Here is a 16,964-nt window from a genome sequence, read left to right as displayed (position 1 = left end):
TGGGATTAAACTCCATGATCGACGATAGCCAGGCAAAGCCAAGATCCAACAACAGAAGGGGACGGCAATTGTGTTCGAGTTTCACTGCTCTGTTTCACTAGAGTTTCTTGGCTAAGCAGTATGTACACTGGGCATTGCCTATTTATGAGACTCGGAACGGGATGCATGATCGACTTGCATCCTTGTTCTCATTGTCTTGGTATATCAATAGTCCGATGTGATCCGGAGTCTCAATGACATGCATCGTCAAATACGACCTGCCCCATAAGGGAGGAGTATACAGAGTGATGCGTATCGCATAGATCGCATCTGGGCGTGTGTCCAGCTACCACAAAGAGAAGGGAAATTAACCAGGAATCATCGACAAGTCTCAAAAATCAATGCGCAAATCATCCCGATGATTGCGTCTCATCCCTGTCTCCTTCAAACAATCAACCTTGGCGCCAAAAACGAGGACCGACACTATTCAAATATGTTCTTGGCGTGAGTCTACATTATTATACCAAGGACGATGCGATAAAGTCATTGAATGATGTCAAGTATCTTTTCCTTATCGCACCAAAGACCATGATAGGAATTTCCCCCCTTGATCTGCTGATCGCCCTCATCTTGTACCTGTCCACCGACGCCAAGCCACACCGTGCATACCTTCCTCCCGCATTATCGCCTTGGCGAGCATTTGACCTCTGACCAGCCCCTTTTTTCTCGATCGAGTCGGCGTGAGGTCATGGATTCGAGCTTCGGTGATCGTGGGGCGGGGTGGAGAGGAGAGGGAGTCAACCAGCGCAAGGGTGGTGTTGGTACGGAGTAATGCTTGTTGTGTTTGCGTCTTGGCGGGGGCAGTGTGCATGCTTGTACTGCGAACGGGGTACAGAGTCATGCAAATCAGTACATATGTAGGGACGTGCTTCTTATCGGAGGTGTCGCCTGTGAGGGGCGTGGCGCTGTCAGGGGCGCACATTTAGATTTGTTCATGTCGCTATGCCAATGCTTGGGCTGACTCTGCCGCTGAGGGATTTTCTCCGGCCAAGACGAGGCCTGACTGTTTTACTTGATATTTGTATGCTGTGCCTCCAAGATTCGGTAGATATCTACTTCCAAGGGATCTTGGCTGTAGAACAATGCACAACGGAGGTGGAAGATTAGTCCAGCTGACCTCGGGCGTCCTTGGGCGTCCTTGGGCGTAGTTACTGCCCTGGAGGTTACACTGTATCCTATTTTGTATCTCGTGGATGGTGAGGCGGTTTTCGACTTATCTAGACATGGACACATGACTAGACGTGCACGGAAATGGTACTTGGACATGAGGTTGCGAGATCAGTGAAGACCTGATGCTGTATTGGATATAACTTATGTCTACTTTGCATTGTTCCTGGGACATATATATTGAAATTGCTTCCGCAGATATGTGATATTATATATCACTAGGAACCGAGTCCGATAGACTGGAAGAAAATAAATGTTGTTAGCACACAATTGCTCCTGGGTGTAAATATATATCAGGTTCGACTACCCAACTACAGATTTCATGCGGCTCCAAATTTCTTGATATTATATATTATTGAGAATGTGTATTGAAAATCTAATTCTTTCCCATCATATATATCATTGGAATCTGTCATAGAACCTGGCACTATAACCAGGCTCACAAGCATCAGCGCCTACTTGACTGTATCTGCTTCAGTATCATTATTATTAGCATTATCATCTCACTACCTAGTATCATAATCCTAGAAACAGTCATCCGCATCTATCCCGCATTCTTCCGATCGCAGGAAAATGCAGCAAGGAGATAGAGTGATGTCAGGAACAAGAATCCGATCAACAAGTTATGCCGAGCCGATGACGAGATTGCCCCTTGATGAGACTCGTTGCTCCGAGCAACCCATGCCATGCGGTTTCGCACCAAGACCCTGCATCCACGTGGAGAACGAGCCTGTAAGGAACGGGTTCAAAGAGTATCAATGTATCAGATGAAACTAATACAACACGAATCAGAATGTGATTCTTGATCCTACAGTGCAGGGTACCAATGACCCGGGCATGTGTTTCTCAATCGCAAACTTGGCCCGCCAGCCTGAACAGTGACCCGGCATGAGCACGGCGGGATCAAGCCCTTTAAGATCGGCTACTGTGTCTTGTATTTGGTCCGCGTCGCTTGTGGCGAGATGAAATCCACCCACAACGGCGTGAACAGGTACCGTTCCACCGGTGAGCTCGACGGCGTGTTTCGTGGTGTTTACTACGCCAGCGTGGCTACATCCAGTGAAAACCACAAGTCCCTTCCCTGAAGAATATGTTAGTTCAATAAGCTTGTGTGCCGGGTTTTTAAGATGCATATACCCTTGAGGTTACATATGAGCGAACGCTCATCAACGATGACTTCGTCAGAGAACCAATCGCTCTCATCAGGATCGTATCGTACTGCATTCTTCAGACCTGTCTCGTACGGCGTCACTCGTGGGATCTCCCCGGAGACTAAAAAGAAGTTATCTAGCACAGTGTGTGGCTCGCTCCGCTTATCGACCACCGCACCTGCATTTCCAATCTCCTCAAAGGTAGGGTCAGCCTGGAGGGAAATAATATGACTGGGCAGAGAAATGCCTCTGTAAACCGGTCGGTCTGGGTGCAAGTCCGCGACCAGGTCTCCAGAGCGGCTTTCGGCTCGTTTGGCATCGCTTATCATGCGGATTGCCCGCAGAAGACCACCTGCGCAAAAGTCAGAACAGCCCAAAGGGAGTATGCGTCCATGTGTCCATTTCCATTACGGATCACGAACCGGAGTGGTCTCGATGCCAATGCGATAGATGAATCACTTCCACAGATGAGAGATTTGGTCGCAGCCGTTTCACGTTTCTCTCCCAAGCTTCCTCTTCGGGACCAGCATCGAAGAGAATAGTGTGCTTCTTGCCGCTTTTAGTGGCAGTCTATATAATAGGCTTAATATCAAACCGTATCCAAGAGTCTACTGGTAGAACATCGTCTTACCACCAGAATTGACAAGCCATGTGCTGCGCAGCAGACATCTTCTAGCCTTAATTCCTTGCAGGCATCCCCGCGATCTGTCAACGTATGCTTCGAGCCCATGGCAATTGCCCCCAGGTTCCCCAAAACTTGAACGGTATCTGGGGCTGGGGGAGACAGCGGATCCAGCTCATTGTCGATGATAACAATAGCTTCGAGGGAGTCCACCTCTTCTAGGTTTATGGGCATTTCCACAGAGTCGTCACTAGATATATAGTTAGTGGCTATCAGGGCAAGGGAAAGGAAATAGATATACCTGAAAGGATCATGGCGAGTATCCAAATCCATTTCAAGATGAATCCTATCTGGTCAGCGAATATCAAAAGATGACAGAAGTTCCGAGTTCTCCACAAATGCGGGGGAATCAGATCTCACCTCCAGCTCTTCCCCTGACCGAAAAAGAAAGCTAGAAGACCTCTGTCGATCTCGGTCTTCTATTCCTCATCCTCTTCCGAGGTCGTCTTCTCCATCCCACATAATGCGTATTTTCCTCGATCGCCTCTTTCTCGTCCTCGTCCTGTTCTTCTCCCCCGTCACAGCAATCGGCACCTCATGCTTCAAAGTCGTCTCCGCGCTGGTTAGCCGACCGGGATACCTTTTCGATAAATTCCAGAGTGAAATCTGTGATGCTGGATGCCAGCCGACTGTCCCTCACTGGGATCTATGGACGCGCAACAACACCTTTGTCCCCGCCGTTCGCAGCCTGGTGCAGCGCATGAATGTCCCACACAAAGAAGAGGCTTTGTTGAAGATGGGCGACAATGTTGCCCTCAGCATCAAGGAAAGCTGTGGACCAATGCTGGGTGGTGGAGTACATATCTGCTCTGATTCGGAGACACTGGCTGGGTTCGGCAACTGCTTCAAGCGCAATTTCCTCAAGGCTTCGATCAAACATCTTCCTGCTCTGATACCAATGGCCTCAGATGAATCGTGCAAGGAACAACTCAGGTTCTTGGAGGGCGATGAGCTGTGGGATACTACGATCCCTCAGAATATGAGGGATTATGCGAAAGTGTGTGGCAGTTTGGGGCCTTATGACCATGATGAATTATGATTCCTACCTGGATATAACTGTAAATAGTGCTATACATGTAATTAATATCACATAGTTATCACCTAGTGTACATAGATAAAATAAGGGCATTGCTGAATCCCTCCGACTCCGACTCCACGCGGAGCTACCGCGGATGACGACAGGGCCGAACATCTCCAGGGCTTACTTGACACTTAACACTTGACACTTCTCACTACTCTGTCTTCACCTCAGATCAGACTGGATTTGATTTCCAACGCCATGCAGTGATTCCGTATCCGCCTTTCCGCCTTTCCGCAATCCCATATGGCGCACACGACCTTCCTCCGCTCTCTGCGGCCCACCGGCATCTGTCCCTCCATCTGGCGCCCGCACCGATATGTCCATTCAAGCCAGTTCCAACCCTTCGTGCCACCGTCACCAAGCTCCTTGGGCAAACCAAAGGAAGCAAAAACATACAAACGAACCATCAGATGGTTACGCCGAATAATTTACGTCTCACTAGCAACAGGCGTCGCATACGGCATCGACAGCCAGTTCTACGCCTCGTCGCTGACCCGGACAGCCCGGACCTTTTCCCTCGGCATCTTGGTCGCCCTCGACTACAAGATCAATTTCCGCCCACACCCGCCACTGGCCAGCTCTATTGGTGCCGTGCACGCCCGCAACGCAGAGCGGCTGTCAGACCTACTGAGACATAATGGCGGCCTCTACCTGAAGATAGGCCAGGCGATTGCGATGCAATCAGCCATCTTGCCCCCCGAGTTCCAGGCAATGTTCTCCCGCATGTTTGATGATGCGCCTCAAAATGACTGGAAGGATATTGAGAAAGTCATCCGTGAGGACTTTGGCAAGTCGCCTGAGGAGGTATTCGGTATCTCGTTTACGGGTGCCCCTGACAAGGGCGTGATGGAACGCAAAGCCCGAGCCAGTGCCAGTGTTGCTCAGATCCACTGGGCTCGTCTGCAGGATGGCACCGAGGTCGCGATCAAGATCCAAAAGCGGGAGATCGTGCAGCAATTGGCGTGGGATCTCTGGGCTTTCAAGTGAGTTGTCCGAGTTCGAGCCGTGAGGGGATATTATGCTAACATTGAAATTATAGAGTCGTGACCTATATCTACAGCAAGATGTTCGACATCCCCTTCTACAGTCTTGTTCCCTATATCAGTGAGAGACTCTCGCTTGAAACAGACTTCGTGAATGAAGCAGACAACTCGGAGAACATGGCCAAGCTCGTAGCCGCTGAACCTCGTCTGCGCAATCGCGTGTATATTCCTCGTGTGTATCGCGAACTGAGCTCGAAGCGAGTCATGACTGCCGAATGGGTAGAAGGCGTACGGCTCTGGGACAAAGACGCCATCACGCGGCCCTGGCGCGGCGGCTGGGGCCAGGGAAGTCCAGGCTGTCACGGTACACCGCTTGACCGGCCAGAGGGAAATTCCGCGGACCGAAACCTGAGCACGTCGAGGACCAAGCCGGACCGCACTTACTGGCGAGGCCGCAACAACCGCGGTGGACTGGGACTGTCTCTCAAGGACGTGATGACAACTATGGTAGACCTGTTCTCCGCCCAAATGTTCCTGTGGGGATACGTCCACTGCGATCCGCACCCGGGCAATATCTTCATCCGCCGCAAGCCATCCGGAGAGCCAGAGCTGGTTCTGATCGACCACGGTTTGTACATTCACATGGAACCCGGATTCCGACACGAATACGCGCGGTTCTGGAAAGCCCTCCTCACCTTCGATAATCGCACGCTGGGCGAGATTGTCAAGGGCTGGGGCGTGAATAACCCAGACTTCTTCGCGTCAGCGACATTGATGCGCCCCTACAAAGGCGGGGACATGTCTACGCAGCGCGGTCTCAAGGGACTCAGCAAGCGGGAGCGTGCAGAGCGACACTACGAGATGCAGCAGGGGATGCGCAAGGCGATCCGCGATATACTAGGCGATGAAACCAAGTGGCCACAGGAGTTGATCTTCATCGGTCGCAACTTGCGCATCGTCCAAGGGAATAACCAGTTCCTGGGCTCGCCGGTGAACCGTGTTAAGATTACTGGTATCTGGGCTTCGCGTGCGCTTATCGAGTCGCCGGATCTGCCGCTGGCCGAGAAGATCCGTAACATCGGTCGCCATTTTATCTTCCGTGTCGTGCTGTTTAGCAGTGATATCTTCTTCTATTTCACCAAGGTGCGCCAATTCTTGCATCTGGGTGGTGGTATGGAGGATGATATAGAGGCCCAGATGCAGAATATGGCTAAGGATATAGGGGTGGAGCTTAACCACAGCGTCTTCGAGGGATAGACTGCCCCGGCCTTATAGAATAATGTGGCGAGAACGGCAGAGACATGGTATAGAATACGCGTATACCACCTGGACGCTATGTAGACCAGAAAAAAATCTCCCAGATAATGAAACTCCTTTTAATGATTGGTACTACCTCCGGGGTGTATCTTGGCTTTTGGCTGATCTACCTATATATCTTCTTACGCGATCCCCTCCTCCGGCTCAAAATCTTCATCACCATCCATTAAATCCCCCAATCTCCCGCATCTAGCAAGGTAAGCAGCCCCGGTATCCGCCCAAACATGATACTCGCAAACCGCCAACCTCCCCGTCTCCCCGGACCCACCACCATCAGCAGCAAGCTTAATGCGATAAGCGAACGTCTCGTCCCATGACTGCTGCGTCTGCTTCCAGACGAACGTTGCCGTCCCGCGCAGCGAAACAGCCATACAGCTCGCATCAACCACCCAGCTCTCCTCGGGCTCGAAGACCATGTCCTTGATAGACAGCAGGGAGGAGAGAAGCTCGAAGTAAGTTGCTATCCCATCCTGGCCGGTGAATTGGCGACCTAGAAAGGGAGCTAGTTGCGGGAGACCGTGTTCGTGGACTAGAGGTTGTGGGAGAGTTGTGAAGGTTGAGAGGAGTTGATTGGGGTCTTTTGGGTTTGGGTTTGTTAGGGCTTCTAGGAAGGCATGGATTGGTTTTAGGAGATCTGGGCGTGTGATCATGTTGGGGAATCCTTGATGGCTTGCGAGGTGTTGATGTGATTATTGGGAGGATTGGTTGGATATATGGAGGTCTGATCCATAGCGGCGGTGGTGACATAAATGTGACGTTGTGTTTGTTGATATCTACATACGGTTTAGGTAGTATCGCAACAACTATTTATGGAGGTAAGACTTCAAATGCTGCGATCGATCATTGGGATATCTGGATTTTGGTAGATAGCTCACGGATGTTTTCTATTTGCCCAGACGAGCTTCGCTCCCGGAAGGGAAACAGATGTAGAGAGAAGAAACTTTGGAAGAAATCGAAGGCCCACAGTAGAACTCCAGCGTCGGCTTTCACAGCCTACGCTTGATAAAAAAGAATCAAAACACGAAAAAGAGAAAAGGAAAGCAGAAAGAAACACCAGGTCCCAAGAATAATACATTTCCGCTCCCGCAGCTCCCGAACGTCCCCCCGAGCTCACTGCCGCCAGGACTTGCCGCAGTGTAGACAAGTACAGAACAGGGTCATCGGTTCATCAGCCGCACGAGTCTGAGCTTCGGTGTAGGTAACCTTGCGCTGGCCACACTTGCCGCACTGCAAACTCTTACTGATACTGCGTTCCTGCTGGGCAACCATAGCCTTGTCCATGTTCTCCTTCTGAATCTTGGCATCCGCCTCACGCTGTTCAACAGAGCGCAGCTCGTCGTGCGACATGCGCACGAATTGATCAGCGGTAATCTCTCCCTCGATAACACGCACACGCAGCTTCGGGTTGGACTTGTTCTTCAGGTTCTGGAAAAGACTGCGGATCTTCGTGCGGTATTCCTCCTTCGTCTCCGGTCCCAGGTACTTGTAGGCGGAAACCTCCACTGCAATGGCGCGCGATAGAACAACCTTCGGAGGCTCGGTCGACCCAACACATAATCCATCATACATCAGCCCCGTGCAGCTGTCCCGCACTCGATTCCCGGTGTGATTGATCTCCGCCCCGTCTGCCTTCCAGGTTCGCTTATCCGGAGGCACGGACAGCTTCGACGCCTTGTCGGAGGGTGTAGCAGCGGCTGGGGTGGACGCCCCTGTACCGTTTTGCGCTGGTCGCGGAGAGCCGCTCGAGCCCCGACTGGCTGCTGAACCACCACCCTGCTTCTGCTTGTTCACCTCGGTCCGCCACTTGGAGACAATCTCGCTGGAGAGCCGCGCGACTTCCGGAGACTTGCTTTGCTTGAACTTGTTGACGATGATTCCGATGCGCGTCTGTCGGAGGAGGTCCTCGGTTGCCCGGACCCCGGTTTGGATATCCTTCAGGAGGCCCAGAATCACGGCTGGAGGCTCGTTCGATGTCGCGGCCTTGCCCAAGGCCTTGGCCTTAGCTTCAATCTCTTTGGCGTCCATCGCCATGGTATGCGGGGTAGAGGGATAACGCGACCAAAGTGCTTGACGAGGTTAATAGAGGACCGGGAAAGAAAGTTATAGGCGACCTATGAGCCACAACTGTCAGTATGTCATTTCAAAGGCTTAGAGTGCAGGGTCTTTATAGGCCCCGGATGCCGGCGCATTCTGCAAAACCACAGCAAGCACATTTGTCCCTATAGGATCACTGATCATGGAGCACACATGCTTTCACCGGATGTCACACAAAGCATGGCTTCTAAAAAACCCCGCTATAGAGACTCATGCGGGAGAAGGTGGTACGCTGCCAATTTGCACGTGTCCACCTTCTCCTTCATTTGTTCTCGGAAACTCGACAAAAACAAACGTAGAAACTTGGAAACAACAAAATGAGAGCTGCCATGCACATTACACCAAAGAAGTAATGGGTATTTGCGCAATAACAAGATGTAGTGAGGGGTGTTTTGCGTGAGCACTCACCTGGGGATATTTCACGGTCGCGTCAACGATACAGAGTTGCGAGATGGGACCTGTAAAGAGAACAGAGAGCGGAAAGGCGACGGCAATGGAAGCGCCAGGAGTGACAGGTATGGTAGATGGGATATGTCAAAAGCGACAAGGTAAAGGGAAGTTGATGAGCTGCGCTGTCCGAAGTTTGCGCCAAGCCTTTCCATTTTCGGAAATTATTTTTGCAATTTGCAAATGTATATGAACCCCATTGGGATCATCCCATCCTGTGCAGTCTATAAAAGGCATTAGCTTTGCTAGTTTGAATAGAACGAGTCTCTTCCATCTCCCTGTATGACCCCTCGATACGCGAGCAGACATGGAGGCGTCACGTGTAGACAGGCTTAAGAGCACGGCCATCTTTGTCTTTCGGATATTTATCTCCTAAGGATGATAACATAAACCAAAGGTAATGGTATTAGCTAACGCAATGGAGGATAGATGATGGAGAAGATGAGAGCTAAGAGGAGCTACCTAGGTACCAAGTCTATGCATAGGTTCTTTTAACTCGCGAGAAATGATACGCAGAAAGAGTGATATAAAAGGAGGCTGACTGCTACATGAATAAAAAAAGGTTAGATGCCTGTCTGTAATGCCACTGGATGATTGAGAGCCCATGCTTTCAACCAAAGTTGGTGAGTGAACTCATCGAAGCAATGCTTGCAATCATGGCGCAACGCAAGCCCAAGATTTCCGCAGTACCTTGACGCTCAGTGAGTTGAGAACAATATCAACACCTCTAGGGGAAATGCGCTTGGTTCCCCGCGAGAAGCTCAAGTCACGACTGGAGAAGACGCTGTCTTCAGGAATCCCAAATATCTTCATGATGAATTCTTTCTTTTTGATGCCTGACAGAGCCACAAAGACCTCGGCTCCCTTCACCTTTGCGTATTGAACCGCAGCCTGCCAAATGCCACCAGAGGCAGCGTGAATCAGGATCTTATCACCAGCACGAATCCGAGCAATGAGTCAAGGAATAGATCACTGTTCCATAGATGACTGGCAGTCCGGCAATTTCGAAGCTGAGACTTTGGGTATCTTAATCGCCAGATCCAAATGGATGCGACTGTAGCTGCACGAGATGCCCATTCTGCCCGGGAAAGGATATCCAAAAAATTACCACTCGATCTCCTGGCAGGAAGCCCCCGACGGATGATCCAATCGTCCGAACAATGCCAGCTGGTTCGTGTCTGAAGCCTGGCTGGGCAATTTCTCCCATGGCCACCAAAAAAGATCCTTAAAGCTGAGCCCAACAGCGCAAACATCGCTCTCAATTCGATACTCTGCCAGTGCCTGTTCGACATGCATAATTTTTCATCCGTGTTCCACATAAGGCTATCGACGCCTGGGTGAGGACTGTTCAATCTTGCACGGGAGCCCATGTGCATATTTTGGTCAACTGTTGGTTCGAAAAGACCGGACTGACCCATTCTTTGCTGGTAGCATCAATATTCTTCTGTCTCTAATGGCTTTTTGCCGTCTGCTGAACGTCCCTTGGCAGAGGGTGGCAACTGGACTGTGGGGTGGTGGGGATGGCAGAATAAAGAAACAGCCTTGCCTCGCATCTACATTGACGTGGTAAAGGAGTGGAACAAGCAACTCGATGGAATGGACGAGGAAACGAAACGCAGAATTACTAGACATCAGGAGAAGACACAGCGCAGGTGCAGCTTTTGGAATTATCTCTATGATACTTGAATTTCAGCTTTAAATACAATTAACTAAATTGACTTCCCAATTTCAAACCTTTCTGATACAATGATAAAACAATCTTGGGGCGGATTTCTTTTTCTTTCGCTCACAATAAGAAGCTTCAATGCGACGCCTGTCCTTGTACCGTCCTACCTGGCATACTCCGAAATCTTCATACGGCATCATATTGCGTCAAGTACCCGATTACTTACTTGCAAAGGGTGGGAGATCCTCGAGGCCCGTGGCGGGACATGGCTGTCGCGTTCTGCTTTATGCGCTCAGAACGTCTTAATCTCCCTTTGCTTGAGCACAATGAAAAATGCGAGAAGTAAGAAGACAAGTGAAGTGGCTATGATAGTATACTAGTTAGTATGGTGCTGGCACATTCAAGCTGGATGAATAGAGCCCTGGAGTGCTTACCTGGTGACACGTAATAACATTTTTGTATGACAAGGCGCACCGGTTCTGCAAGTGCAGGAGGCAGTAAGCCCTTGATCTGTCGGTGTTTCATGATTTGGTCGATCAACTACTCGCTATTAGTGAAAAATGGCTTCATAGCGATGGAATAAAAGACCTCGGCCTTACCCCGGCGCGCCCAGGCTGACCTCTCAGCGTCACATCCAGACCACGTCTCATTTCTTTGATAAGTAATGCTTTCACGGTGGTAATACCAGTCATCAATCCAAGTTGCTGTGCGAAGTAATACGTGGTGACAGAAGTAGCGGCATTTTGCTCCGGTCTTGCGGCAGCTAAAGCTGCAAACTGCGAAGATAGGACCATTCCCATGCCGAAATATCCTGGGAAAATGTATATTATCTCGAAAAGTTGAGGTTCAAAAATAGTCCATCGGACAAGTATCAGAGCGAAGCTTAAGATCGCCATCATCAACCCAACAATCGTCCATCGAACACATTTATGGGTTCTGATCGATCCAACTTGATGTTAGCAAAAATGCCATATTGTGGTGAGCTTGCTGGGACTCATCCTGGAATACCCACTTTTGAATTAGTTTGCCAGTCGCCAATGAACCCAATGCAAACCCGGTGGTACCCGGTATCCAACACATTGCACCCTGTGAGGCAGATAATCCTCGAGCGCTGACCCAATAGTCTCCAAGAATAGGCGTCATCTGCGATCCAAAAAGAGAATTATCAGTCACCGACAAGTTGAACCGATGAGAAAGCAAGGGGAGAACGCACAGAAAATTGTGCAATGCCGAGTAACAGCTGAGCACCATATATCAGGCCAAGTTTATTGGGACTGAATAATGAGAAATGAATCATTGGCTCTTGAGCCCAACGGGACTCATTGAGATAGAAGGCCGTAGAGCATCCAACGAACGCTGCCGCACAAACAGTCAGAAGTATTGACTTGTTTTCTAAATCGTCTGCCTGGGTGAGTTGCACAAAGGCGAGGAAACAGATAATAGATATAAACAGCAAAATGAGGCCCAAAATATCGAAAGACTTGCGAGGGGTATTTTCGGAGGCCTTGCAGTTTTGAATCGATCCATATGATGACTTGGAGGTGAGCGGCGGGGGCTTTGTTGGGGAAAGAGAAAGCGAGATGACGGTAAGGCAAATCATTGCAAATGGAATATGGATCAGGAACGCCCTGGCATCAGACAATCAGCAATCATGCTTATCTAGTATACCGAGTGCAAGAGTCGTGGATGCTCACCATTGCCATCCAATCCAGCTTGTGAGAAAGGCGCCCAGGGGGGCGCCGCAGGTAACTCCAATAATTGATACGGTAGATACATAGGAGCGTAACATGGCAACGCGGTCAAAGCTATGGATTTCTGTCGTTTAGATGGAATTAGCAAATGTCTCCCCCAGAGGTAAACGGGAGAAGCCAGACATACCGTTAAGAATAACAGAAACAAGCTCATTCATTCCGGCTCCGCCAAACCCTGAAATGAGACGACCGGCTACAGCCCAGTAAATATTTTGCGAGACTCCTCTGTCAAATTGTTAAATGATGAACTCATTCAAGGTGTGATCGGAGAAACCCACGTCATGAGACAGCCACATCCGTATACCGTCAAAGCAAGAATAATTGCCTTCCTCGGCCCAGTCAAATCACATATTTGCCCGTACTGCAGCGCAGTGGTGAGTTATTGTTCTAAATGTTGACGATCGGAACTTACCATCGGAAGAGCAAGAATATAGCCTAAGTTGTACCCGGTGATGAGCCATGCCGCAGAGCTGGATGCATTGAGAGCCGAGGCAACATCACTCCCAGTGGTGAGGACAAAGGATTCATCTGCATTTGCTAGAAAGCAAGCTGTACAACTCGAATTAGCATTCGATATTTGGCCATCCTGTTAGAAAGCAGCAACTCACCCAATAGAAGCGATCCGATGGCAAGTTTTCCTATCTGGAGACCACTCGACCTAGTCATGCATTCTTCATCTTGTGGACTTGCACCAAGTGCCTCCTGATCTTGATCGGTCATTTGGAGAACTGGATACCGCTCACAAACAATTTCGTATTGGGATTCTTCCTGCGGCAACCGAAGCCAAAGACGGGAGAGATTCAGTTAAACATCTTTGGCACAGCAAGAAGGGGCCAAAAAAAAGGGGCAAATGGGCAAAAATAAACCCAAAACTTGATAGAACCGGCTGATGGGGTTTTCTGAGCCCTTTCAATGACTGCAAGAATACGGAGCACGGCATCTTCCTATTGGGTTAAATGGCGAATTACATTATAGTTCGACGGCAGATCTCCCGATTTCAGCGATTTCAGCTGAGCGTGATCCACATAGGGAGGCAAGGCTTCCACATCCCTTGCTGATTTCGCACCCTCCATTATCTAAAAGTTCTTGGATTTGAGAATCACGCCACACCATCCAATAGAATCTATACAAAAAGGGTCCCAACAACAGGAAAGTCCAGATGTTGTGCTAGGAGTGGATTGGATCTGCTTTTGATCGTGGTGGCAGTACAACCAATAGAATGACCTGTTCGATTGATGGAAAAAGCAAAACCCAATAATTGGGGATTTTCAGCCGCAGATTGATTACCCGGACCTTTAGGAGGCTTCATCATTGGTGCAAGGTTTGGCCACTCTTGTTGACATACATGGGATGTCTTTACGTCTTTGTCTCTGTGCAGACTGAGCCTTTTGCTAGTTTGCCTAGCTTGCCTTTCTCTTTGTTCATGGGGGCTTCATATACTGCCTCCTGTCCATAGATTCATTGTCACACCTTTCTTCTTCCCGATTTTCCCCATCCCCAGTATCGTAGCCCTCAACAACTCTGAAGTCCAATAGCGCAATGTGTGGCTGTCAACTAGTCAGACGTATACACATGGCTAAGCAGGTCATTTAGCCCTCGAGGTGCGCATGTGACGGCATAATTATACGCGAGAAAGTACAACATAGAGTCGACACAACATCTGACATCTGCTGAAATGACCAATGACCCAACATCGGAACTTAGAAGCCATATATATCTGTAATATGCCTGAGGCCATCAATGGGTGAAGGACCAAATAGCGGGTTCTCTCTCTTCCTTTCTCTCTTCCTTTCTCTCTTCTTCTCTCGCCTTCTCTCGTCTTCTCACTCTCTATGTGGGCTTCGCTCGGAATGCATGACAGACTTTTTCCGTTCCTTCTTGCGTGGCCTTTCGATCAATATCGAAGGCAATAAACATGTAGGCAATATCAATGGTATTGGCTGCTGCTAGACTAAGAAGAGACACGGGGAGGTGTAAGAGAGAGAGCTAGCAAGCACTAAACTACTAGGAAGGACAGTTCTGGCCTAAGGATACTACCCCCAACAATATAGCTATGCTAGGAATGGCCAGGTCACATCATAATTGCGATAAATAACTTTCTGGAACATTTGTCAAATAATGATGCCTTCCCTATTTTCATAACTAGTGATGCAATAATCATTGGCTTCTCCGATCCTTAATTCGGTTAAGAAGACATAGCAAACTACCTAGGTATGATCCATCTAACTAGTTTTCTTGCCATGCCCGTGAAGCTCTCCCCGGCAATTACAAGCACCCGGCAATTACAAGCACTTGAAGCCAGGTAAGTTAACCCGTTACGTATTTTATTACACCGCGTATTGAATACATACAGCAGCCACGTCGGTACGTGTATAAAATTCATACTATAAGTTACCGGTAAACATGAATTGCTGACCTCACAAATCCCTTCAAGTTGGCATATAAGGTCGTAATTTTATCGTCCGAGCATACATATATACAGTCTACCTAGATCATCATATCGAATAGCGGTGTGACGCTCGTGGCTTCCAAACATCACCGCAGTGATTGGCGTGGTCTCGTAAGGCCCCTTTATGACCAATAACACGGCTATATAACGAGGACTTGGTCAGTGCTGCGATCTGATAGAGCGGAAGTTGTGAGGATGGCCGTCCTGCGAATATTTCTGCAGGGCCAGCATTTCCATACATACTACAAGGAATGGTGACACTCAGGTTGTTTCTGACCACCACCGTTTCAGTACAACGTAATATCCTGGAGTCCAATAGTTGTATTGGTCAACAAATTCATGCCGTGAGAGACATACGTAGCTACTTCGTATCCCGATACTCTATCGGTGTTTCTAGGACTGAATGCCTGAAAGCCTCTAGGGGCGGCAGTTATCCGAACATTACAATAAAACTTCAATGTTCCCTATATCTACAGTCATGTTGCATGAGTATTTGCACCCTAGTACTTTAGGCCCCACTCTTTTTCTGCCGGTAAAATTTCTCATATTTTCTAACTAGCTAGTAACTACCTAGGAAATATACCAGCCTTCACACTAAGAACCTCTTCCACTCGGTACGGTATAATCTCTGCTTTTTTTTTTTAAAAAAAAGGGGGGGGGGGGGGGGGAAAGGGGTAGTATAATACTAGTATACTACGCGCGCGGTTTATACTAGTGGGAATAGGCAGGCGGTATAGCAAAGCGGTCAATGGTAGAGGTGTTGGAGGTCACGTGACCTCCTCACATGCTCCCTCACACTTTAGCTAGCTCACCTGTAGATAGTTTCTTCTCTTCTTCACGCATCTATCTATTTTCTAGAGCACACTACCTTTTCTCTGTAGTCTGTCTCTATCAGGTTATGAGCGCCTGTTATTGAAGCCTCTTTCTTACAATAAGCTTCAATTCCCCGTTTTTACCTCACTTCTTGGCGAAGTTGCGTCACGCTAAGAAAACTCTATATAGGCCCGTAGCAGAGTTTTTCCAGATCGAGGCTTTGATCTATACCCCGCTTCCGAGCAATTTTACTCTAATTGGACCAATTAGAACTCACTATTTTATCTATATCTAGATTTTATCTATTTGTATTATTTCTACTTTATTTACGACTATTAAAGACCGTTCCGAGACCGTTCGTTAACCTTATCACCCTTTCGTTATAACCGTTCGATACCTATCGACTATCACTATATCGACTCCCTACGATTTCGATCGATAGAAGGAATCCGATATCATAAAAATTGTGCTAAAGCTTAAGGGTGAATCCAATTTCGCCTAATAGTAGTATAGGTTATATATATCCCTTCGGGGAAATAATAAGATCTATATTAAGCTTATCTAGGGCACTATCACTAAACCTACCCTACCGGACCTTAGTGATAAATCTCCGGATACCCTACGAGAACTAGCTTAGTATAATATAACTACTACTACTCTTACTTTAGGAACTAATACCCTACCTATTCCTATCTCCGAAGCTCTTATCCGAGAGCTTATTCGAAAGCAAAAGTAAGAGAATAAAGAGCTTATAAAGGAATACTAAGTCCTCGTTAATAAGTAGGATTCTATTAATATTTATTGTTATAACTAAATTTTCGGTACCCTTAAAGCTATTCCTACTTCTTATATATAAAATATTAATAACCTACGAGATATATATAAGTACCTTCGTACGGAGTACGGCACCTTATTATAGTAAGGCAATTTTAAACGCTTTAAGATCCTTATTAATTTATAATATAAAAATAATAATCCTATAGAATTCGTATATAAATTTAAAGAAGCTCTCTTTAAAATCTAGTAACGAAACTCTATCGTGCCACTAGATATAGTCCTTAATCTTTTTCGTTAAGGCTATTTAGGGCAATCTACGATATTATACCTTTATCTAAAATTTAAGACCGGATTTAAAGGACCCTAACTTTATAGTGGAGGTTTATTATAACTTTATAATAATAGAGGGTTCTAATTATATTATAAACTCTTTAAATTCTAGTTTATTAAACTATTTAGCTAATACGATATCTATAAAGGACTTATCTACTATTTCGAATACTAATTCGAATATAAACTCTAATACTTTATCTAAGAAAGATAAGAA

General features: G+C 47.8%; 9 protein-coding genes across 9 annotated transcripts; 2 read left to right on the top strand and 7 right to left on the bottom strand.

The window, feature by feature from the left end:
• Positions 1 to 604: 604 nt before the first annotated feature.
• N7525_010075 (uncharacterized protein) lies at positions 605 to 961 on the bottom strand (the record flags this gene model as incomplete). The annotated part of the gene is made up of 1 exon (XM_061214954.1): positions 605 to 961. The coding sequence occupies one exon, from the start codon at positions 959 to 961 to the stop codon at positions 605 to 607; it is 357 nt and encodes a 118-aa protein (XP_061067466.1).
• A 1,033-nt stretch (positions 962 to 1,994) lies between these two features.
• Positions 1,995 to 3,213, bottom strand: N7525_010074 (MBL fold metallo-hydrolase; the record flags this gene model as incomplete). The annotated part of the gene is made up of 4 exons (XM_002560346.2): positions 1,995 to 2,287; positions 2,344 to 2,709; positions 2,780 to 2,927; positions 2,989 to 3,213. 4 exons carry the CDS (start codon positions 3,211 to 3,213, stop codon positions 1,995 to 1,997), a joined length of 1,032 nt encoding a protein of 343 aa, XP_002560392.2.
• Positions 3,214 to 3,502: 289 nt separating this feature from the next.
• N7525_010073 (uncharacterized protein) lies at positions 3,503 to 4,078 on the top strand (the record flags this gene model as incomplete). Its single annotated transcript, XM_061214953.1, has 1 exon — positions 3,503 to 4,078. One exon carries the CDS (start codon positions 3,503 to 3,505, stop codon positions 4,076 to 4,078), a length of 576 nt encoding a protein of 191 aa, XP_061067465.1.
• A 285-nt stretch (positions 4,079 to 4,363) lies between these two features.
• Positions 4,364 to 6,360, top strand: N7525_010072 (ABC1 kinase family protein; the record flags this gene model as incomplete). The annotated part of the gene is made up of 2 exons (XM_061214952.1): positions 4,364 to 5,103; positions 5,160 to 6,360. 2 exons carry the CDS (start codon positions 4,364 to 4,366, stop codon positions 6,358 to 6,360), a joined length of 1,941 nt encoding a protein of 646 aa, XP_061067464.1.
• A 182-nt stretch (positions 6,361 to 6,542) lies between these two features.
• Positions 6,543 to 7,070, bottom strand: N7525_010071 (uncharacterized protein; the record flags this gene model as incomplete). Its single annotated transcript, XM_061214951.1, has 1 exon — positions 6,543 to 7,070. The coding sequence occupies one exon, from the start codon at positions 7,068 to 7,070 to the stop codon at positions 6,543 to 6,545; it is 528 nt and encodes a 175-aa protein (XP_061067463.1).
• A 460-nt stretch (positions 7,071 to 7,530) lies between these two features.
• Positions 7,531 to 8,451, bottom strand: N7525_010070 (transcription elongation factor DST1; the record flags this gene model as incomplete). The annotated part of the gene is made up of 1 exon (XM_002560345.1): positions 7,531 to 8,451. The coding sequence occupies one exon, from the start codon at positions 8,449 to 8,451 to the stop codon at positions 7,531 to 7,533; it is 921 nt and encodes a 306-aa protein (XP_002560391.1).
• Positions 8,452 to 10,065: 1,614 nt separating this feature from the next.
• On the bottom strand, positions 10,066 to 10,257 carry N7525_010069 (uncharacterized protein; the record flags this gene model as incomplete). Its single annotated transcript, XM_061214950.1, has 1 exon — positions 10,066 to 10,257. The coding sequence occupies one exon, from the start codon at positions 10,255 to 10,257 to the stop codon at positions 10,066 to 10,068; it is 192 nt and encodes a 63-aa protein (XP_061067462.1).
• Positions 10,258 to 10,919: 662 nt separating this feature from the next.
• N7525_010068 (uncharacterized protein) lies at positions 10,920 to 11,427 on the bottom strand (the record flags this gene model as incomplete). The annotated part of the gene is made up of 3 exons (XM_061214949.1): positions 10,920 to 10,990; positions 11,062 to 11,167; positions 11,227 to 11,427. The coding sequence occupies 3 exons, from the start codon at positions 11,425 to 11,427 to the stop codon at positions 10,920 to 10,922; spliced, it is 378 nt and encodes a 125-aa protein (XP_061067461.1).
• Positions 11,428 to 11,792: 365 nt separating this feature from the next.
• Positions 11,793 to 13,098, bottom strand: N7525_010067 (uncharacterized protein; the record flags this gene model as incomplete). The annotated part of the gene is made up of 6 exons (XM_061214948.1): positions 11,793 to 12,255; positions 12,322 to 12,442; positions 12,506 to 12,603; positions 12,657 to 12,739; positions 12,791 to 12,927; positions 12,987 to 13,098. The coding sequence occupies 6 exons, from the start codon at positions 13,096 to 13,098 to the stop codon at positions 11,793 to 11,795; spliced, it is 1,014 nt and encodes a 337-aa protein (XP_061067460.1).
• Positions 13,099 to 16,964: the final 3,866 nt, after the last annotated feature.

This window comes from Penicillium rubens (genome assembly GCF_028828025.1).
Source record: "Penicillium rubens strain IBT 27055 chromosome Unknown utg000004l_segment0_segment0, whole genome shotgun sequence".
Lineage (NCBI taxonomy): Eukaryota > Fungi > Ascomycota > Eurotiomycetes > Eurotiales > Aspergillaceae > Penicillium > Penicillium rubens.
The sequence above is the reverse complement of the archived record's forward strand: the minus strand, read 5'-3'. Positions and strand labels throughout refer to the sequence as shown.